Below are 23,013 nucleotides of genomic sequence, written 5' to 3' on the forward strand. Positions count from 1 at the left end.
AGAGGGAATTTCCAAAAATCAGAATTCACAACATCAGAGTATTGCGTAACGGCCTTTAGATGAATTGTACAAATCCCATTACAGACAAGATTTTTAATGTGCTAATTGTGTCACTGGTTTCACTAAATTATAAAAACAAATAGTCTCATGGGTCGCAAAGCTGATTCTGTTGGAGATTTTGGCTATGGCTGGAAAAAGTAACGTACTCTTACTAGAAGAAACTGGACAGATGTATTTTTCATTAAAATAATGAAAATTGAAAATCTACTGATGTACAGGTACATTGAATCAACTTATTTTACGTGCATGGAAAAAAAACTCACCAGGGCAAAGAGCAGCCTCAATACTTCATCCGTGATCAGGTTCTTGGAATAATCCAGCAATATTTTGCCAGATGATGGGGTCTGCAACAAAATGCTACAGGAATGAAAACGAACCCAAAATTATAAATGCTACTGAAAATTGATATGCAATGTGATTAATGAAATGATAGAAAAATACGATAGAAAACAGGGCTGTGCCATTAGTGCCAAAGATTCCATATGGCCTCACATCTCAATATTTCCACGAGTATTAAGTTTATCTTAACGCTCCCCCCCCATCCCATAAGTGGCATATTTACAGGGGGGTCGGGCCCAGGTTATAGCCCCAGGTGGCAAGTTCAGAGGGGGTGGCAAACAGGCCAGTCATTCACCTTTTTCCACGGCAGAGGGAAAGGAACACACACGAGCTCCCACACACAAGTACACTTCATCTTGTTTGCCCGTTTCTATCATATTTTTTAAAGCCATGAAGTGCGACAAAATTTCTATAACCCTTAACAAATTCGCCTCTGCCCAGACAGCTAGAGTCTAGGTCAGCGAGTGACCTAGCAAGTTTGCAAGCATGTGAGTGAAGCAAAAGAGTGACTTAGAGCAGACAAGCGTCTGAACGAACGAAAGAGCGATCGAGAGCAGTGGATCTCAACCTTGGGAAGCACACGCCTGGTCGATTCCTTTTTTGTGAGTGGAAGGCAGTGATACACGAGAAAAAAAATGAAACAGTGAATCACTCACTGCCCAGTACAACTAATGTCAGTGTTTCTCAATTGCCAGAACCTCACAAGTGTGCAAGCTTGTTAATGACAAAAAGAATGACCTAGAGCATGTGTAAACATGTAAATGATCAAAAGAGTGACCCAGCAAGGAGCCATGCCAATGGGAAACAAAAAGAGTGACTTGGAACGTGTGCAAGCATATGAGTGACTTGTTAGAGACAGGTGTACAAGAGTGGAGGGAGGTAAAGAGGGTTATAGCACAGTGACGAATTCGAGGAAAAACTAGTCTAGAAAATTAGACTGGAATGAAAGGGCAAAAAAATTCAAGTGGCCTGCAGGCGGAAAAACTATAAATGTAACTGTGGACCCCATACTCTGGCGAGAAGGTCCCGGTTACTCATTTATAGTCACTATTTTTCATGGAAAAAATACCTTTTAATTCCACTTATGATCAGATTAGATGATCGAATCGTTGTTGGTCAACGTTATTCGAATTGTTCATCACTGAATTTCATTTGAATGTTGCCATCTTGAGATGTTAATTTTAATTTGAACTATTATTTGAACTGTTGCCAGCCGCCAACAGTTATAGTGCGCTATAACTGTTGGTGGCTGGCCTGTCATTTTTAATCTTATCTTCAAAGCTGGGTCTTGTCTCTGTAATACAGAGACAAGACCCAGATTAGACAAATTCTCAAACATCTAGGTGCCAAAAAAAAACAATTTTTTAGTCACCATGGCAACTCGGTACCTAGTATTTGTCCAGCCCTGGAAATGACTTGGATATGCAAAAGTCTGATTTGTCTAACGTGCTAATGATGACTGACAGTGGAATTATGTGCTGTAGCTTTCAGTAAGATTCCAAAATCAAAGGTTCGCAAGTCAGTCGAGGACGAAGATGACGTTTCTATCAGAACTTGTAAACCAGATGATTTTCGTAAATCGCATCGCTTATGTGGATGTTGGGTCAATGGTGAGTAAGAGATTGCTCCTCCGTCGATTCATCTATTACGAGATGAGCATTGTTGACTATTCCAGTTGAAAATAATTGATATGTGCCAGAGTGACTATCCTAAACAAAATATTAAGAAAAGGTGAAATGATGGATCTTGATGAGAAATTATTGGTCTACTGCTCCATGCGGACAAGACCATTCAACAAGGGGGGGGGGAAATTGGCTTGCATTCAAGCCTCAAAGTTGAGGGAACCACAGAAAACAAACTTCAGCCGACCACAAACCGCTGACAGAGGGGTTCTTTTTGGTCACTGGTTAACTTCGTCACTGACACATTCCGTAGGTAACTAATGCTTATATACACTCCCTAGATCACTCTTTCGATCACCCCCATGGGCCCCACACTTCCAAGGCTTGTGGGCCATGATGGCCCCCCCCCACAAGGGTGGGGCTGACAGAGCTCCAGCCCTAGATGATTTTCATAATTTTTTGTCTTTTCACCCTATAAATTCATCATCAAGAAGCCCGTGAAAGGGAAACAGGGAATGAATACATTCAACGAATACCAGTGATGATTTCTAAAGTAACTGATTAAAAAAAAACCAAAAAAAAAAAGAAAGTTGAGAAATTCCTGGATATGGCAAGCATGCTCAGCATATATCGTCCCTATTCCCCCACCAGTCTAGCCTGGGGGCCTTGCTCCAAGAACAAGAAGGTACTGTAGCGAGCTGCTTCTGTTCAGCTGACTGATTGACTTTTGTTTGACTGAATGTATGTAAAAAACAGAGCCAGACTTATGCAGGTGTAAAGGGTATAGCCGCACCGGGCCGCTAAATTGTAAGGGACAGCAAAATGGATTAAAAATACTTTGATTACATCAAGTTACAATAGCTTAAAATTCTGTCCAAGACAAAATAGACCCTATAGGTCTAGGATTTTGACAACCTCTCAAACCCAGAGTCTGTATCTCATAAGTTCTAGCTCTGAGCAAAATATATTTTTGGGCCCTCCCCCCATACATAGTGTTCATTGAGGCAGAGGCGTGGGAGAAACCTGTGTCTATAATGCGAAAGGCAGCTAATTTCATCACCCTGAAAATTTGCGGGTCGAAATGTCAATGCAAGAAACAAACAGGCCCTGCCCAAGTTAAGATGTACACGGGTTTGGTGGCCCGGGCACCGGACAGGAAAGAGCGCTGAATTCTCACTCTAACGACATACTGTATATAAAACTACATGGTGGGGTGAAGGAGGGGGTAGCAAAATGAATGCTTGCCATAGAGTATTTAGTTGAAACTCGGGCAGATAATCAGACAGTGTAGCCCCAAAAGTCCTTCCATTATGGCGTTACAGATATTGTAGACACCAACATTTTACAACATGGTTCCTAGGTGGGGAGGGGGACCATGGTTTTGGCCTTTCACTGACCTCGTCCCTTGTTCTGGGCCCCCCCAATGTGAAATGTGACTGTAAAACAAGGCATGGCCCAGGTTCTGTCCCGTGGAGGGGAAAATGTAAGCACTGTACCCCCCCCCCCCCCCCCATGAGTTGGGCCACGCTGATATGAAATGTGACTGGTCGAATAATATCTCAGTTTACCCACCAGGCGGAAATGTGGGCGTTAAAATGAACGGTAAAAAAAGACGTGTAAATTGTTCTTCTCTCACCTGAACTTCTGAAAGCGCTGCGGATCGTCGGCGAACAGTTTCCTCATGACGATCTCATCTTTGTGGGCTTTGCAGAATTTGGCAAGTTCTTGAAACTCGGCAGAGTCCGACAGAAACTGAGCCATCTCTTTCTTTCGATTTGCAAGATTTATTATAGAAAGATTTAGTATACACGATCGTAAACAGCGGCGGCCGCAGCAAGTATGGTGGAGTTCGAAGCAAAGAAAGGGAGAGTCGGTGTCTTACAAATGCCTTTTAAAACCTGCTCGCGCCTCAAACGTCTTTGACTTGACCTAGTCGCCGCGTCAGTGCTGCCAACTCAGTCGAGAGATGACGGAAAAGAAAAATAATAATACTATAGTTTGTGTATACGAGAGTCTCGCTGCAGCGTTGAGCGTGTGCTTCGATCAGCAACTTATCGCCAAACGTGAAAGTTGATTGGCGATTTCGCTGGAAGAAAAAGTTGGTCGATGCAATTTTGCTTTCATTTTGTGACGACACGTGACGGCTCGCTGTTCTGCCATCCCCACGCAGCGGGGGCCATTCAAGTATTACGTAATAAGATTTTTAGCCATTTTTTGACCCCTCCACCCTTTGTCAGCAGCTTAGAATATTTCATATCTTCAAAAAGGGTGGTTGATGACGTAAGTAATCTTCAACCCCCCCTCCCCCCTTGTTATCAAAAGTCAGCAAATCCGAAACCCCCTCCCCCCCTCGATGATGACGTAATACTTGAATGACCCCGCAAGCGCATCACGACCCCGCGATCCTCCAGGGATGTTGGGACGTTTAATATCAGCTTTGGGAACGAAGTGAACCTAAAGCCGGGTTTTCCTAGGAATAGGTTTGTTGCGCAGCGTGAACCGAATTAGACTATTTCGCGCCGACAGAAACGTGTTACATAATCACGCTACGCGTTTGTGTTTTCCTAGCGAGGCGCGTCAGATCAGGGCGGCTATATAAAGTATATGGCTTTGGCATCAGCTACTCTGTCGTCTGCATGCTCCGGTTTGAAGGGAAGGAAAAGAAAACACACAAGAGAGTGAAGAGAATATCGGCAAAACCGCGGCGCACGACGCATTTGACTCCTCCAGAAGCAGTCGGCCAATCACGCCCGACGTAAAGCGCTGTCGTGAGGCGTATTGCGCTCTGTAGGAAAACAGTCATGCTGCTTTTCTTACTGGTGAGTGGACGGCATGTCGCGCTGGGCGAATCACGTTGCGCGCGGCACAGGAAACCCGCTCCTAGGAAAACCCGGCTTAAACTTGGTTACACCAGCATTCATAAAGCTGCGCTTATAGTGGAGCGAAGAGATACGAGTTAAAAGAATAGCGACTAGGAAGGAGGAAATGCATAGGAGTGGAGGTAGACATGTCCGCACATAGTAAACGAGGCGGAGGAGAGCGAAAATGACTGGAGGGGTTCTGAAATGTAAGGGTGTAATGATGATGTGCCTCCACAGAAGAAGGAAAAAAACTTTCTTGTTAATTCAATTTTGTGTCAATAATTTTTTTTTGTACGGAAATTTTTCAGCATTTTGAATGTTGTAATTTTTCCCTTTTCCCACAGAATATTTAAAATCCGGGCTAAGGGGCTCCCGAAATTATTAAGACGCTTCTGGCCCCACTATCATTTTTGCACCGGGCCCCGCGTCTGGTAAGGGCGGCCCTGCCACCCACAACCTCCCACATCCTAGAGCAGGGATCCTAGGCTGGGATCTTTCACGAGCCCTACTTATTGAAATTTTTACGTGAAAAAAAAAAAAAAATGATGAGAATTGTCACGGGTCCAAGGACTCAATTCATAGGCGGAGATAGAATTGGAAGTCTGTGGGGGTGGGGGAGGCATGGCCATTATTGCTGGGGGGCACGATGATGATGATGACGTCAATTCATGTATACATATATACATACATTAGATATGTATATATGTATAGGCGTATCTCCGCCCATGACTCAATCCAACTCCATAAAGGGCTTAAATTTCTTTTTATCTCCTCCGTTCTTTCCTACGCCACTGAAATCTGGGACCCCTACATCTCCAGTAACAAAGGCAAACGAATCAATCCAAAATAATCCACCCGATTTGCGCACGACTGCTGGTCATCTTTGGTTTCCGTGTCTTAAAAAGGAACTTCACATCTTCTCCCTCTCTCTACTCCGTCTCATTTCTCGATTAACATTGTTATATAAGATCTACCATGGTCATCTTCACTTCTGCTTTCTTGCCAAACCATCCTACATCCCCAGAAGACTCAACCATTCTCTTAAAGTAAAACGTATTTTTGCTTCCACGTGACTGCTTTAAATACAGCTTCTTTCCTCATATCATTGGTGAAAGGAACAAACACCCAATCTCTATTGTCGAATCCCCCACTGTCACTAGTTTTTTGTCCAATATCAAACAATATCTTTGTCATTTTCAATCGCATCCTCTTGTATAGGCCTCAGGGCCAACAATATTGTATAAATAAATAAATTCTTAGCGGGACAGAGTCTGGGCCTCCTCTCGTCTGACAGAAGGCTTTTGTTTTATTTCTTTCAAACCGGGTACAACTCAGGTCTATCGCCATGGACAATTTATTACCCAGTGAGTTGTGCCGGAAGTACCTAACAGTCTGAGTGCGTATCTAGTGTTGTGTCTGATTTTTCAGTGCTGCCATCTGTATTTCAGGAGTGAAGTGTAATGAGTGAATATTTGTACTGTTGGTAGCCTGATGCTCTCTGTGGTGAGACTTTTAAACGGGGAGATTGGATCGACAAGAAGGCTGGAACCTTGTCAGCCACAGCACCAGAGGTGGATTTATGGTTTTGTCGCCTGTGGGCGCTTTGCGAATTTTTCCGCCATTCCTCTTTTTCTAATCCAAACTTTCTCTCATTTCTTCCTAATTATTTCGTTGAAGACTCATTGCTTTGATTTTCCACCCTGGGCTCTACCTACAGTCTGCTACTCCCCCCTCCTCTCGTTAATATACCTCTATCTCTAACTCACTCTTACCGATACTTGAAAACTTTCTTGGTCACTCCCATGCAGGGCCGAAACTAGGGGGGGGGGGGGAGAGTAGGCAGGTCTCGTGTCCCGGGCGCTAGACCCGAGGGGCCACAAATTTCATTCTAAAACCTCTCCTTCAACATTACAAGTGGGCGCCAAAATGCGCACTTGCCCCGGGTGACCAAGCATCTAGTTGCGTGTACCCTAGAGAATGTGTACCCTGCTCCCATGCCTACACATTCTCTAGGTCACTCTTTTGGTTGTTAACTGACTGTTCTCTCGCTCCCTAAGGTTAATCTTTCAGCCATTCACATGCTTGCACACAGTACCGTCTTAACGCATGGGCTCACCTAGGCACGCCCTGGAGCCTCAAGTGCCCCCTGGAGGGCCCTCATGAAAATTTCGAGAGTAAGCATGGAAATCGGACGCAGAAATTTTTTGTCAGGTAGTGGGCTCAAAAAATTACTTCATCCGGGGACCCACGACGGTCCTGTTTGCACACTCTCTAGGCTACCCTTTTGGTTATTCACTGACCTGGTCTCTTACTCGTGCTCGCTGGGTTATTGACATGCCGACATATTCTTTAGTTTACTCTTGGTCTTTTATTGATCTTGTCACTCGCTCTCTAGGACACTCTTTTAGTTGCTCACTGATTTGTTATTTATCTTGTAGAGGTCAGTCCTTTGGTCATTCGCATGCTTCCACATTGCTTTGGTCAATTCCTTGCTTGCAAACTCACTAGGTCGCTCTGTTGGTAGCCCCCCTCCCCCTACATACTCTGTAGGTCTCACGTTAGATCGCTCACTGACCTCACGCTCTAGGCAGATTTATGGTTTGGCTTATTTTTCTTCACTAATTTCTTAAATTTGCAGAAAAGCCTCCGCACGAAGCTTTAACGTCACTGAAGTCGTCCATTTCACCTGTAGCCATTGGATAAAGCAGATTGACGTGAGAAAGCTTTACCTTTTTTTGCAATACATCCAATGATGATAGGTGAAATGGACGACTTCAGTGACATCACGTGCTTCGCGGAGGCTTCCTGCTATAGAAGGTGTTGGCTAAGCTCCCCGCCTCTGACCACTACTATTACAGTACCACTCTTAACCATACATACACCTCATAAACATTTCTCCGAGAAATTTCCAACGATTCGGTGCAGACGGAATGTGCGTAGTTTTTGTTGAGTGAAAACTAAAATGTAAGATGATGCCAAAGCCAGAATAGGCCAGTTTACGAAATGGACAATCACACTGTAAATTGATCAACCAATGTCCGATCATTTCTTGATTTCGGGCTTTAGCCAGCTTGTTCACGAAATGGCATGCAGCGATCAGCCAAAGTTGGAAGAATTGAATATCGAGAGTTTTTTCTTCCTCTTGCAACACGAATGACTTACCTTTACCCTTACAGCGACAACCCTCTCATATTGGCAATTTCGAGCCCAGATATCTCTGTATAGAGAACTTTGCCCGATAACATGTTTTCATTCCGCTTCCATCCTGTCAATCAACTGCCAGAGGTCGGAGTCAGCTTTTGTTCAAAGTCTGATAACGAACGGGGGACAGAAAGGATGTTATTCGTTTCCCTTGCTGGTAATATACGTTTATGCTTACAGCATAAATGGCAGAAAACTGTAGTTTCTTTCCCCTCTTCCTTGTTTCCTTATTTTGCGTGTGTGTGGGGGGGGGGGGCATTTATCAGCTTACCAATCAAAAAAAAAATATTTTGGAAAATAGGTGGCAATTATCTTGAAGGCTTAGTGATTTCCACTGAGGCAGTTTTAATGCGAATCGGGCGAAGTTTTAAAAACCGCTTAAAAAGGGTTAAATCTACACGTTGTTTGGATATATTTTCTAATTGGAAGTATGCCTCTGGGATCTACAGTTCACCAGTAATTTGCGGTGAGCGCGGTTGCTATCCACCCTGTATATCTTACGGGCAAAACCCGAAGTCAGGCTATTTTGCGAATCGGACGAGAGGTGTGGCCAAAGTTCGATCATTAGAAATGACTAGCGTTTTTTCCTACTTTGGGTAGCCATTTCGCGAAGTGGCTGGAGGAGATCCTTGGCCGAAATTCGATGTGCTGTGACAAGAGACAGTCCGGTAGGCGGCACATTAATTTCTTCTGGTTTGACGGCGGCGTGCACGCGGTAAGAAAAAGGTGCCGTAGAATAGAAGAGTTCACCTTGTTGCAACAAATTTATGACAAAAAAAATAAGAGATCACCTGGGTATAAAACGCTTTCTTTCTCTTATTTTATACTGTTTTTCCAATTCAAAATCTCGATTACCCTCAAAATATTACCCTTTTTCTAAGGAAAGAAATTCTACGTTTCTAAGGAGAAATGTATTTCTTTTGTTAGCCCGAGGAGAGACCGGGCAGCAACTTTCTAATTGGGTTTTTGAGCACAGAGTGTCCGTATAAATTTTTATTTCATAACTATATATATACGTAGAATCCCTTGCAACACACGAATGACGTATCCGAGTACTACACGTTATTTGGATACTTTTTCTAATTGGAAGTATGCGGATCAACGGTTCACCAGTAATTTGCTGTGCATGCTGCACCCTGTATTTAAACGAACCGTATTCATGCGTAATGTTATCTATGAGAGTCCAACGCGCTGCCCACTCGACCGCACAGCAACTTTTGTTCAAACCAATAAAACGATTTTCGTGCGTGACACGAAAAAATATTTTGTATCACGTGAATTAATTAGTCTTAACGTGGTACAGAATAAAAGCCGCTCATTCATGTTTTTGATTGGAAATTTTTGCATTTTGATTGGAAGAGCAAAGACAACTCGCGATCGCTTAGGCCAGAGGCTCTATTCGCAAGATTAAGAACCCCTAAGACTTAAGGTCGGGGGAAGATCATAGTAAACAGTTCACTTTAATTGTGACAAGCTTGTAGGAGATAGGATTTTACAGAAAAAATCGTTCGAGAAGAGAAGTACTACCTTCGTTTTATTTTAAAATTCATCAAAAGTCGGCCAATTCCAGGTAATCTATACGTATAAGGAAAAATATTGTACAAGGTTCATAACGGCATCGGAAAAATCCTGTCGTTATAATAGTGGTCAAGTTTTGATAAATTCAGGTTGACCCGCGCGTTCAAGCAAATCGCCAATTACGCTCAGATATTCGATTCTTAAACAGAGCAAAGCCTACATTTAAAAAACCCCGTAATTAAAATTAACAGGAATGCATCGGCGCGTTATTTAAGTTACATGCTTCACCAGTAACACAATTATATGGTATACTTTCTTGCGTAACGGAACGATGCTCATTTTAAATGTAGATCTAATGGACGGAGAGCGCCGCGTTCACTTGTTTCCCGTTAAAAATTAGGGGAAGCTCGTGTCAAATATGGATACCGGCGACATTGTAAATTTTTCTTCTTGTAGCGACACTGAATCATACGTCCCCATATAAAGTGAATATTACTACATGGATATGGTTTTATCTCTATACAGTAGCGCTATAAAATAAATAAAAACTCATTTCAGTAAGCATTCATTTGCATCTACTGCAAACAGGTAAGAAAAAATTAACGCATTGTGTGGTGGGACTTATTCACCTCTGAGCGAAGCGTGACATCAGCGTTACTAATATACATACACGGCCAGTCGTTTTCCTATCCTTTTTTTAATGCTTGGATGTCACTAAAGCAAAATATTTTGTTGTTCCAAGATGGAAGACTGGTGTACCCAGTATTTTCTGGCGTGGTCGGCTGAAGTTGGTTTTCTGTGGTTCCCAACTTCGAGGCGCAAATGCGAGCCGATCTCCACGTTAAAGTCTCGCCACAGAGAGCAACAGGCCTACAAACAGTACAAATATTCAGTCGCTACACATCACTCACTTCTCTTCTGAGATATAGATGGCAGCACTGAAAAATCATACACAACACTAGATACGCACTCAGACTTAGGTACACACACTTACAATTCCGGCACAACTCGCTAGGTAGTAAATTGCCTATGGCGATAGACCCGAGTTGTGCTCTATATTAAAAAAAAAGTATTTTCTGGCACCTTACTGGCAGACACAGCTCCTTGAAATCATCCACCATATTTGAGCAGGGGTTCTTTGGAATCTTTGGATTCTTGAAACCCCGGCTTAAGCAGAACTTTCTAGAGCACGGGTTGTCCAGCTCATCTGTAACGTCATTAGGATTACCTAGCACAAGTTTCCCACATTTTGAACCGCAGCCCCTTATTTCGTTTATTTTGGCGTAGAATTTTCCTGGTTGGCTCACAAATACCGCATGGTAATTGGATGTAAGGCATAGAAATCGCCAATTCTGAGCCAGATCATTTTTTTTTTCGCACAACGACGATTCTGGCAGGAGCAGGGAATTTTTCCCTGAATATTCAGGGAAAATGGACTACTTACTGACGTCAAAAGCAGACTGCTGAGGCCTATCTCTAGGAGGTACTGGTTGAGCATATATGGCGTATTTTTTTTTTATACGCCATATATGCTCAATCGGCATGGCCGAACTATCGAATAAATTCGATCGTGATTAAAAGTCAGCGAAAATTCGAACAGAATCCATTTTTATTACATTGAATCAAAAAAAGTTAAAAACAAAAACAAATATTTCCAATAAAACGGCCATCTCGACAAGTTTACATCAATGGATACCCAAATACGCTTGCTGAAAAGAGAAAGCATTTTTAGTCGGAAGTGAAAATTGCATTAATGCAAGTACAATATGGATTTGGAAACTGTACCAAAGATAGAAAAATTTACCTGGTACTCAAAAAGCTTAAAAATCAACTCTTCTTGCAGCTTTTCCAAATATGTTTAGCGCTTCTGACGATGGCCGCATACGGGCAGTAACTCAGGTGGCCCTGAATAATTAGAAATCGACAAGATTATTTGGATTGCACGCAGAGTTAAAAATCAAAATGAACAGTTTCATTTGGGGGTGGTTAAATATGGGTCCCGTTTCGATGGGAGGGTCTGAAATCATTGAGCTAGAGATCAACATTTTAGAGCAGGTAAGCACCTTTCCATTCCGCGGGCAAAAACTTGTATAGAGACCATATGACCCACATTTCCGTGATTTTGGACGTCCCAACGTTTTTCTATAAAATATCCCGTTTATTCCCCCTATTTTCAACAAAGTTTGGTTAATCAATCTACGAGCAAGGACGTAATATTACGTCCAAACGCCAGTGGAGAATAAATTCAAGTTTTCTTTCTTCTTATCCTGAAGCGCTTTTTTGTAACCCTATATTTTCCCCACATATGTATATAGTAGAAAGGAACATTAGAAGAGTGAAAAACAGGTAGGGTGGAAAATCTACTTTATGCCTACTCTTATAGTTTTACTGTTTTTTTTCCTTACGTGCGGTTTAGGTCACCATATTTATCGTCAATTCATCAAATAGAGGAGATTCGAAATTGTTGCCAATCGATTGTAAGCGAAGGGGCTAAATTTGAGAACAAGAATAAAGGACAAATATTATATTAAGATTATAACTAATTATAAAGTCTCATAATAATCATATGTAGCCTATTCATCTCACTCGCCAATTTTTTGGCGAAATCACCGATTTTCATCAAAAACGTCAATTTCGACGATTAACAATTTTTTTTAGCAATTTCAGTTGCCGCTGCCAAATTTTTGGCTGTAATTTTCAATTCACTTTTAACAATTTTTTTTTTTATGACATATGGTTAGCTTTGGTATTTATCGTATTGCATGTATAGTTACTTTTCCATCCGCGGGCCGGATGGAGCTCCTTGACGGGCCGCATCAAGCCTCCGACGTGACGTTGTGCACCCCCCGTTTTAGACAGTTAATTCGGTAAAATCCCTAGTTGTAGTTAAAAATCACTGAAAAATTGAGGAAAAACCGTTGATCCTCACAAATACGCAAGATGAAAATTTGTATTTATAGCCATAATTTATCATACATATGAAAACTGTTTCCTATTTCAGTAAACATTACAAATTTCAATGAGCATCGTTGAAAGAACTGGACAAATGCATAAACCAATTCGAAATGACTGAAAATATACTGGAATGTCCTATAATATAGGCCCGTCGAATTGTTTCGGATACTTTACTGGTCCTTGGGCTTATAAAGGTTGAGAAACGCTGCCACATTCAAAACCCGAATTCAGTCTTTCCCCCGACGAATATCATCGAAATAAACGAAAATGAGACGAATGAAGTTTTCCCCCCATATTTTGATCTCTAAAATGATCTCATTCTATATGCAAATAAGGTACATAGACGAGTTACACGCCATCTTATGGCAGAAAAAAACAATTTTTTTGATTGTGACGTATATTCGTTAGAAAAAAAATAGGGAACAGCGATTTAGTTGTAGCGATAATGCTGACGTCACACCTCGAACAAAAATGACGGGTAAGCCAGCCTGGGTTACCCAGGAGCCCTAGCGGTAATACCGACGTCACACTTCGTTCAGAAGATGGATGAATGACCGTGGTATTCAAAGCTCGAGTGCTCATGAGAAAGGTGTGGAAAAACGAACACTATAATACTTGTACAAGGTTCGAATTATCAGATTAACCATACCGTAGTCTTCGCTCTGCATAAACCTTTAGGGAAAAAATCTAATGGAAATAATTCCCTAAGGCAGTTATCCTTGAACTGCGTGATTATCAGCCGATCTCGCAATACACGTAACGATTTGAATAGGTAAGAATTACGGCAATTCAGTTGTTTCACAAGTTTTTTCCCCTCAGAAACAGGATACCTTAAGTCAATGTCGGGGCGGATGATTACCGTATATTGGTCATTGAAGATGACCATAAGTGAGGTTTTCACTTGCGAAAGAGCAAAACCAACTTTCGGAAACTTATGTAGAAGAATTAAGGTGGTTCTAGCTTATTACACGATGTGGGGGGGGGGGGGGGGGGTCAAGGAGAAGCCAAGCAAAGAACGTTTTTCCGATATTGAAGGACGACTTCCTTGTCTGAATCGCCTTACAAAAGCATAACGACACCGTTTTCCCAATGTCTTCAAACCATTTTCTCAAAATGATCGGCGGTCCACGACAAAAAGCTCGAGGGCCGAATGTTGCCCACGGACTATTGCGTTGAAAACTCCCCCTCCCCGGTCTACACTTTTCGCATTCGACAACAAGCCGTAGGACTTTGGTTGCGGTTACAATGTAAAATAACTTCAGTTTGAACGATATCGTATCTAATGGATAAGACGAGAGAAAATTTGACCAGTTTATATAGCGTTCTACAAGTCCTAATTCGGCCTTTATCTCATCGACAGGTATGGCTACAGTTTAAAAAATGCGCAAAATGTGTTCATAAGTCGCTACCAGTTTTGAGAGTGAAAAAAAGTGGCATTAAAATAAAATTTATATGGTCATTCTATCCTAATAAAACCCAATTAGCTTTTGCCTTCTCTTCTGAAGCAAAAAGTTTCTAAGCACAATGTCCAGAGATACGAGTTCCAAAATCTGATATAAGTTGGGAATGAACAGCATAAACGAGAGAGAGGGTTCTCCGCTAGTTTATGATGTTATTTCCCAACTTTTCTCCGATTTTTGAATACAAATATCTGCAAATATTGCACTTAGAAACGTGAATTTTTGTTAGCTTCAGAAGAAACTGGGCAACAACTTAGTGTTTTTCAGGATAGGGTGTCCATAAGAAAATTTAAATTTTTTTATTTCGTGACACTATTTTCACTCCCAAAAATGGTACGAAAAAAAGTACATATTTTGAGCATTTTTCAAAAATTTGAACCATTCCTCTACATCTCAAGCTGTAGATTGAATTAGGACTTACGGGACACCCTATACACAGGGTCGTCTAAACCGGTGTTTCTCCAACCACTGGGCCCTGACATCAAGTCAAACAGAGCCACGAGTGGTTCGTCGTTTTATTTTTTTCAGTTCATATCCCACCAGTAATGTGTATGACCGGGCTTTCCACTCACAAGAGGAAAAACTTTGGAAGCCCGCGGCCCGATTAAGGTTGTTAACCATGTTAATCCCAAAAAACTTATACTTACTTCAGTCTAGGCGAGACCTCAAAGAGGCTATTTTCCTTGGAGACCAGACACGAACGCGACTTGAGGTCCGCATACACTAGCGCGCGGAATCACGCAATGAAAGCATTCGCAATTGGTTGTTCAGTAATTTGTACGGTGTTGTGAACGATTCTTGAGCTGTTTTCGATGGACCCACCTGAAATCTTTTCAACGAACACAAAGGAAGTTTGTGTACCCACGAGCGGATTAGAACCGCTCCAGTAGGGGGTGCGTTGCAAGATCGGCGCGCTAGTTTATACGCGCCTTTACCGGAGTGAAATCGGCAATGCGAATGATCTTCAACAGACGTTTCAATACTACAGAAGCGCATTGAGAGATTTTTACTCAAGACTGAGAAATCCATTTGTTTAAGTGTTGCTGTCACCCAGACCCAGTAGATGAGCGATTAGCACTCGAACGCGAGCTGCATATTTTTTTATTTATTGGAACAAGCTATAATTCAGGGGTTTATAACTGTTTTCAGTCACGTCCCGAAATCAAAAAGTCAGCTTTGCTACCAGCGAGACTGTTCTTCGAAAATTAATGAAACCAGCGACGCAGTGCATTTATAATAGACTGTAAATGGATTTACACGACTAATCCATAGGAAGCTCCTGTGAATCAAGTTTTGGTAATGAACCATAGCTCAAGATATTCTGGATGAAATCAGATCATAGCCCGCACCCCCCGGGCTATTAAATTATTTTAGTTATTTTCCGGTGTTATTACCGGAAAGTTATTTTCTTGAGGCCGCACAAGGCAAATTTACATGTTCACTCACAGAAATGAGATCTGGTTAAAATTTTTCGAAAGACCTACGTTTCTTGAGCCCCCAGCCAGTGCGGGCCCATGCGTCGATTCAGTCAGTGCCGTCTTAAGTTTTACGTCGTCACTCTTAGCTCATGAATCCCGGCTGTAGGTGGATTTGTACGAACCATCTCGGAAGCCCTTGCGACCCATACGTTAAAACCTCTGCCATAGAGAATGTTAATGAACCTTGCTATAACGTCGATGAAAATGCCGTAAACGTATAACGACACATTTTTCGTCCTTGTAGTGGAATTTTGTTCGATTCGTTAGTTTATTCATTAGCCATATTTGGTGATCTGACTGACAGTTGGCGGTATTTTTTGGTGATAACTGGTGCTAAATCTTTGCGGAATTTTTGATGGCGTTATAACCGGGTTCGATTGTACTTTGTCTATGAGCATGGCTAGTTGAGATAGAAGTTTCATACCTACCTCACGGTCTCGGGTTGGAGCACTGTCGCAAACATCGGAGCCTATAAGCAAGGAAAAAACATTTACTGACAAGTTTATATAAAAACATTATAATAGAAGTTAACATTTCCGGCATTAGCCGTCAAAACTGGGAAACCAGCTTGTTGAAGTTTGGTCCGTTGCCGGTATGGCGTGAAATGCGAGGTTACATGAGAGAGTCGCGTCACATTAAGATTTTTTTGTGTTTCACATTTATCAATTTACAGCACAAGGGTGTTCAACCTCTAGGGAAGTGCGGGTCAATTCATTGGTTCAAAAACGTACCGCGGGCTACTTGAGTGATCTGGAACAGCATCATCGGTCGCTTGAGTGATCTGTAAATTTATCGCCAGCTGCTTGAGTGATTTGAAACCGTGCCGCGGGTAACTTTGATGTGGAACTACGCTACCGGCAGCTGAAGTTCTGTAACAAGAGATCTGTAAAAATACCGCGGGTTTTTGTTGATCCGGAACTGAGCCGCGGATCAAGTCGGGAAGAGAGTGTGGTGAAATTGTATGAGGGGTTCTACTCCTGGTTGGCTTGTTGGTCTTGGATGTCATTGGATTTTCACCGTGGCCCACGTCTCCTGAGACGGACCAGCTTATATCCCCTAGTGGGACAGAGCGGGGGTGGGGGCCACGGTTCGTCTGGTGGCCAAGTTAATATCACGCTCGTCCCTTAATTGATCTGGAAATGTATCGCGGGCCGCTTAAGTTACGTGGAACTACACCGTGTTACTTAAATTTCATACAGTGCGCCGCCCAGACTATCCACCATCGCCAATTTTAGCCATTGCCCCGGATGATTTTATATTCATGCATTATGTATCTATAAACACATAAAAAAGTATATACACAGATTTAAAAAATGACAATTAAAAACCTCTATTATACAAAATTTATCAGATGACTGAGGGCACATTTGGCCCGCGGGGTCATAGGTTGGTGAATTATAGGTTGCGAAATTTGAGAAAATCGCGTTTAAAAAAAGAAATTTGTTCTCTTGTTCACGATTACACTCTATAAATTCATTTTATTTAAAAAAAATAATTAACCCAAAATTTTTTGTAATAACCTGTACGAGACGGAACGTCAAGAGACAAATAATGTTCCGTTCTAGACAGATTTCCGTTTTATAAAAAAGGTGCAGACGAAAGCAATAATCATTGAACAGACTACATTTTGATTCGGTTTAAGATTGATACCGTATGTGACGGAAACTTGTCTAAGACAGGTTTCACTGTACAGTAGAACCTCGATTATCCGAACACATCGGGACTGAAGGGTGTTCGGAAAATCGATTTCGAAACTTATTCGATAACGCAAAGGAATAAATTGAAATTGGGCTACAAATATGTGCGATTACCCCCCCCCCCCCCCCCAACACACACTTCGGCAATAAGAACAGTCTTGTCAAGACGACGCACAACCATAGGATCAAGATGAATTCGTCAGGTGAGAAAAAGATGGCCAGCTAAATCTGCTCCTATCCACGCGTTTGTTTGCTTTTGGGGAAGAGGGGCACGACTTTCCGGGGAAAAAAAATTAAGAAACGAAATACAAGAGCTTCTCAAAGGGGTGGCAAGAGCCTGAAGTCCGTCTCTGTTAAGAGGGGCAACTACCCCCTTATAAATACGCCCCAAAATCTGAAAAAATATGACCAGATTCTGCACGGATCATGCAGTGCCGGGATAAATTTTGAAGACGTGCCGAAATATCTTAAAATAAAGCTAAGTAAATTTACCAACATTTAAGCGTGAAAGGAATCAATTGCAATCACAAGGAAATTGAAAATCTTTGTTGCCAGGTGCATAAATCTGTATGAAAATGTGACTGAATAATCATCAAAAAGTGAAACCTAATTTCGAATGTCAATTCATAGTCATACGCAGAATTTTCTAAAAAAAAAACCAAAAATAGTCTTAAATTTTCCTCTTTCTCAACACGGCGGTGTAGGTAAGTTTTTCCTGCAAAATAACACTATAATCTCTGCTTGAGGGAGGGGTTAATACCCCTTGCGTACGCCAATGAATACAGTAAAACCTCTAATCAACGGCCACTAACGGGACCGTAAAAATATGTCCGCTATTAGGAAGTGGCCGTTATTTGGAATGCCCGTTTTATTTCTGAAAAAAATCAAATTTGTTATCTATATAACAATGATTATCCGTTGTAATTGATTACAGTATAATCAATTGTATAATTATCGTAATTTGATTAAAAAGTGACTGAATCGCTATTGCACCGTTTCCACCAGCTGCGCGCGCTTCAAGCTGCAATTTTTACAAACTTCATTGAAGGTTTTTTTACGCGTAACAGTTTCGCGATGAAATTTTAAATATTGCTCAAAAAATATTGCCGTTTCATTGATCAACATGCAATCCGATTAAAACGGCAGCGTAAAAAAGATCTTGCAATAAACACGTACGCCCTTCCCCTCAAAAAAATTTGACTTAATAGCAAATTAAGTTTCGTCTGCGAAATGTTGATTTCGGGAAGACAACTTTTTGTTTGACTGACATTTCACAAACCTGGCGATAAGTTTGCCAATATGGAGGGAGAGATTCTTACGGAATAAGGTTATTATAACATTGCTTTTCACGAAGTGAAAAAGCGCCAAAATCTTGAGACGATCGAAGTTTGCTTCTATAACGGGATTGAATATTTGAATCCATTTTCAAAAAGCCTTCAATTCCCTGCTGGGGAAGAATTTTACTTTCGTTGGTTGTTTGGCGCGTAACTGGCCGTTACAAAAATGATAAGTCACAAAAATTCAGAATGTTACGACTCCCTTTATTTGCCCGATCCTTCAAAACGGAACACTTTTCCATATTAGTTTTTCCACAAGGATAGTTACCCTATATCAGCGGTTCTCAACCGGTGCTCCATGGGCACCTCCCAGGGGCTCCGCGGCGACTCGAGGAAATTAAAATGAATCAGTAAATTTGACATAAGTAAATAAGGAGGCCTACAAGGTTCTGCCATAAAAAATACGTATGAAAAATGGCTCTTCGGGTAAAACCGATCCGCCATAGAAATTATATAGTGAAAAGGGCTCCACGAGTCAAAAATGGTTTAGACCCGCTGCCCTATATTAAGCTGCTAAGTATCACCCCCCCCCCCCAAAAAAAAAAATTTTTGCCCGGAGACCCATGTTGGGGAAGGGGGTTTAGGCACGACTGTCTTCAAGAGCTCACTAAATTTTATTTCACTAACACCTGGGTAGGTGCACACACAGGGTAATATTCTGGAACGGCCAATTTGAGTAAGTTCGTTCTGCATTTTACAGACCTATTTTCTCCCATACAAATAGGCTCTTGGGAAGGATAATCACCTTCTGGATCAGTCTCTCGCCCAGGGTTCCAGAGATCGATCATATAGAACTTTTCTTTATAAATTTAGTAATTAAACTGAATTCGATGAGTATACAAAGGGACTCTTTGATCATACCGTAGATTAGGGCCGTGGAGCCTTTGACAGGGTTAATGAGTTGAAAAGGTTGAGAAAATGGCGTTGATCCACTCAACCGGCGCGTATCGGACTAGAGTTGCACTGGATCACCGGAAGGCATAAAATAATTCAATATTTTTTTAAACTAAGTTTTGTGCAAAGACAAGAACAGAACCCCGATTTCCGCATAGGTAAGTGGAGAATTCGCCTAGGATCCCATGATTTTGGGCGCCCAGAATTCGAACATGTATTCATTGACAAAAGAAAAATCTTTGACCTTAGTCGCAGCGTGCCATAATTTACACTTTTCCGCCGCCCCCGCAGTCAAGCCTTGCACATGGGCAAACGGGGCACGTTCTCAAGGTCTCAAATTTTCAGTGTCCCGAAATAAGTTGCCATTTCCTATTTGTGTAAAAAGCATAACGGGGGTGGGGGTTCCCCCCCCCCCCCAACACCTCTGCCTCAAAGAGCAGTGGATATACAGTATTTCCCGCATTGTCTGGCATAGATGGATCCGAAACGAAGAGAAAAGGTTCAAAATCAATAAATTTGATTAAATTTTTAGTCTAAGAACTACCCGTAATGTGTGGTTAGATTTTTTTCGGCATACCGGAAAAAACGGGTATTCAATTCTGGTCCTCCCGCTTTTTTCCCCAGTGAGCGGCTAATGCGGTACAAGGGCCCCGAAGATTCATATTTGCCCAGGGCCCTGACATAGAAACATGCCCTTCCTTGGACGCAGTAAAAGGTAGATTCATATGCTGAAGAGGAATACTCCAAGCCCGAAGACGCAGGATTACTGAACAGGCTTCACCAGTGCAATAATCAGGTATTCAGAAATAGACTTTCAGGTTCCGAGTCCAAGGGTTTGAACTCATCCCGATCCCCCTAAATTCCTGTCAGGAAAAAGATTGAAATTATTCGTATGGGGGTAGCCGGATATTTCTATTTTCCTTCGACGAATTCATTTTTTCTCAGCAGTGTTTTTCTAGTCTTTTTCCCTACCCATGACACCCTATGGAGCATATTTTTTTTCCTTCTCCGGTCAAAAATAGTAAGCAAGAATTTATTGAATTCAGTACGAGCTCCTGGCTAGTTTTCTTGCGGGGCTCTGTGCAGGACCTATATAACGGCCCGGGTAAACAACGCGAGGTTTTTTGTGTAATGCTGGTCATGTGTAGTGTTGCCATCAATTTTTCTTACTACTAGTTGAAATGTAATGATCGAATAACTACCGTTATAAGCATATCTGTTGCGAGACTAACGGGGAAGATCGTCTCACATTAGCGCCTAGAAGTTGAGAGCCACTGAACACTACCGTACATAGGACAAATAGACTTGTGTTACTTGATTGCCGTACCTTTGCCGCTATTCCACAGGGACTCCGACAAGGACGCCCAGTAGCACGAGAGACCGGTCCTGAGGTCGCTGTTTGTCTCGCGCAGGACGAAGGAAAGAACCGACAAGAGGACGTCCTTCCGGGATGTTCCTTCCGCTTCCGCGACCTCCTCGATTTTGGACATGAGGAAGCGGTGTTTCGCCAGGAACGAGGCATGCATCGAGGTCTCGTCGGAATCGTCTTCGGAATCTCTCCTGCGGCGTTTCTGCGAATGAACAGCTCGGTCGGACATCCTGACCGAAAACGATACAAAAAAAAAAAACCCCGATCATTGCTGTACTAGCCACTAAAATTCCTAGAATACTGGCATAAATACAGTGCTAGCCACTAAAATTGAAGGTAAATACCGGCACTTACCTTAAACCAGCTTAGCTAAAAACACGTAAGCACCTGTGTGATCGAGATCAAAGCTATCTCAAATCAACTGTGATAGAGCTAGAGGTAGGGCTCCGAATACAATCAGATAAAAACTCGTTTTGATTCGTATTTTTAAGATGTGACGTCACGACGAAATAATTTGCATATAAATGGCATTCTCGTGGGAAAAAAAAATCAAAATGAAATTTACACAAAATCCGAATATGGTGTATATACATATACCCCGCGCCGTTACATATACTGTGAATATTCTTCTCGTTAAAAAGGTGTAATTTTTTCATTCTCTGGACGTTTTATCACAGCGTGAATGTTGAGAGAAATCAGAATGCATTTGAAAAGAAAGCTTAAAGTAAAAAGCCGACTGAGAGCTTTGGGCCGTGCAGGTCTGGCTTCGGATTCCAGTCTGGTCACGGCTGGTTCTGTTTAGCCCAGTGGGCAGGACCGTCTTAAGAACATCCCCCCCCCCCCGGACCAACTAATTATTCTGAGGCCCCCCACCTGGCACATTCTCAAAAATATCAACCAGTTCTTATTTTTGCGATGTCCCTCTTCTCTTGAGGCCAGTGCCGCCTTATCGCATGGGCCCACCCGGGCACGGCCTCTCAAGAAAAGAGGGGCCTCACAAAAATGAGAACCGGTTTAAATTTTCGAGAATTCGCCTGGTAGTGTTTCGGAAAAATCACTTGGCCCGAGGGATAATGATGCTCTTAAGACGGCCCTGCTTGAGGTACCCCCCCCCCCCGAGCCGTGCCCGGTTGGGCCCCCATGCGTTAATACGGCACTGTCATAGGAGTGGGGACTGCACTTACGGTAATAATTAGAGCCCGGATGTGTTACCCCGGCGGTGACCTATCGGTTAGAAATTCTTCGGAATATGGACTGGGTCGCCGTTTCGGTTAGTAAGTAAGCAAGCCCGGATGTGTTTAGGCACCAAAAACGGTTGAAATAGTACAAAAATACTCCTTCAAGCTCTGGGACCCTTTGCGGCCGCATCTGCCCAACTTCTACTAGATAACAATGAAAATTCTCTAGCAGATGTTGAACTGTCGCACACCCCCTGAGGACGACTCTTGTCAATTTAATCGAATACTAAATATGTATGTAAAATAAATAGATTCATGGGTTTCCGCAGTGCATTAGCATGATGTAAAATCAAAACAGCACGGGCCTCCGCACTGCATATACAATGCAGTCCAATGCCTGAGCGAGACATGCTACGCGAATCAAACAAATTTCTAATTTTCCTCTGCTTTTCTAACGCAGGTGCGTTTATCTGGAACAAAATCATCAATGTCTAACACCATCCGGTCAAAGCAAAATTAATGCATGGCAACACCAAAAGCAGGGCCGTCTCAAGAGCGTCATGAGCCCCCGGGCCAATTGATTTTTCTGAGGCCCTATCTGGAAAATTCTCAAAAATTTCAATTAGTTTCCAATTTTGGGAGGTCCGCGGGTACCTTAAGTGATCTGTAATGGGCCATTCAGTCAATTTTTTGCAAAATTAGGTTTGAGGTCACGGGCCACATCAGATGACCACATCTGACTCGCTGGCCATGGGTTCAGCATCTAAGGTCATAGGTGGAAACAGCGAAGGGGAGGTGGGGGGAGATCACCTCAAAAAAAGTACTATCGGTGAAGGCGGGAGGTATATGTACCCTCTTATGTCAGGGGGAAGGGAATATTATCATACTACCGTCAAAAAATTGCAGAGCAAAACAAAACCTAGTTATTAAACAATAGGCTTTTAATTGGGAGGGGGGGGGGTTCACCTGTGAAATTACGCTTAACCCTCCCTTTGCTGACTAAAGTTATGGCCAACATTACACCATGGTAGCCATAGATGACAG

At 42.3% G+C, this 23,013-nt stretch overlaps 2 protein-coding genes across 2 annotated transcripts in view; both read right to left on the reverse strand.

Annotated features, from left to right (window-relative positions):
* Positions 1 to 4,153, reverse strand: part of Pgi (glucose-6-phosphate isomerase) — a 28,310-nt gene extending 24,157 nt beyond the window's left edge. Inside the window, exons 1-2 of the mRNA XM_089242019.1 lie at positions 3,658 to 4,153; positions 324 to 417 (exon numbers count right to left, since the gene is read on the reverse strand). Coding sequence (XP_089098145.1) covers positions 324 to 417; positions 3,658 to 3,782 — 219 coding nt within the window. The 5' untranslated portion in view covers positions 3,783 to 4,153. The remainder of the gene's footprint in view (positions 1 to 323; positions 418 to 3,657) is intronic.
* A 7,039-nt stretch (positions 4,154 to 11,192) lies between these two features.
* LOC149078366 (uncharacterized) lies at positions 11,193 to 21,269 on the reverse strand. The gene is made up of 5 exons (XM_089241463.1): positions 21,146 to 21,269; positions 20,750 to 21,021; positions 15,923 to 15,963; positions 11,406 to 11,506; positions 11,193 to 11,310 (listed from the first exon to the last, which is right to left on the reverse strand). The coding sequence occupies exons 2-4, from the start codon at positions 21,018 to 21,020 to the stop codon at positions 11,429 to 11,431; spliced, it is 390 nt and encodes a 129-aa protein (XP_089097589.1). The 5' UTR covers position 21,021; positions 21,146 to 21,269; the 3' UTR covers positions 11,193 to 11,310; positions 11,406 to 11,428.
* Positions 21,270 to 23,013: the final 1,744 nt, after the last annotated feature.

The sequence above is a fragment of the Pholcus phalangioides genome, unplaced genomic scaffold (assembly GCF_987345545.1).
Source record: "Pholcus phalangioides strain wild (caught in Gottingen) unplaced genomic scaffold, Ppha-v1.0 ptg000014l_1, whole genome shotgun sequence".
NCBI classification, from domain to species: Eukaryota; Metazoa; Arthropoda; class Arachnida; order Araneae; family Pholcidae; genus Pholcus; species Pholcus phalangioides.

Coding starts and splice junctions, on each gene's coding strand:
- LOC149078366 (XM_089241463.1), bottom strand. CDS start 21,020: ATGTCCGACCGAGCTGTTCATTCGCAGAAACGCCGCAGGAGAGATTCC. Junction 15,964..20,749: donor CCTGTGGAATAGCGGCAAAG/GTACGGCAATCA, acceptor CCTTGCTTATAG/GCTCCGATGTTTGCGACAGT. Junction 11,507..15,922: donor CTCCAACCCGAGACCGTGAG/GTAGGTATGAAA, acceptor CTAATTATTCAG/GGCCACCTGAGTTACTGCCC.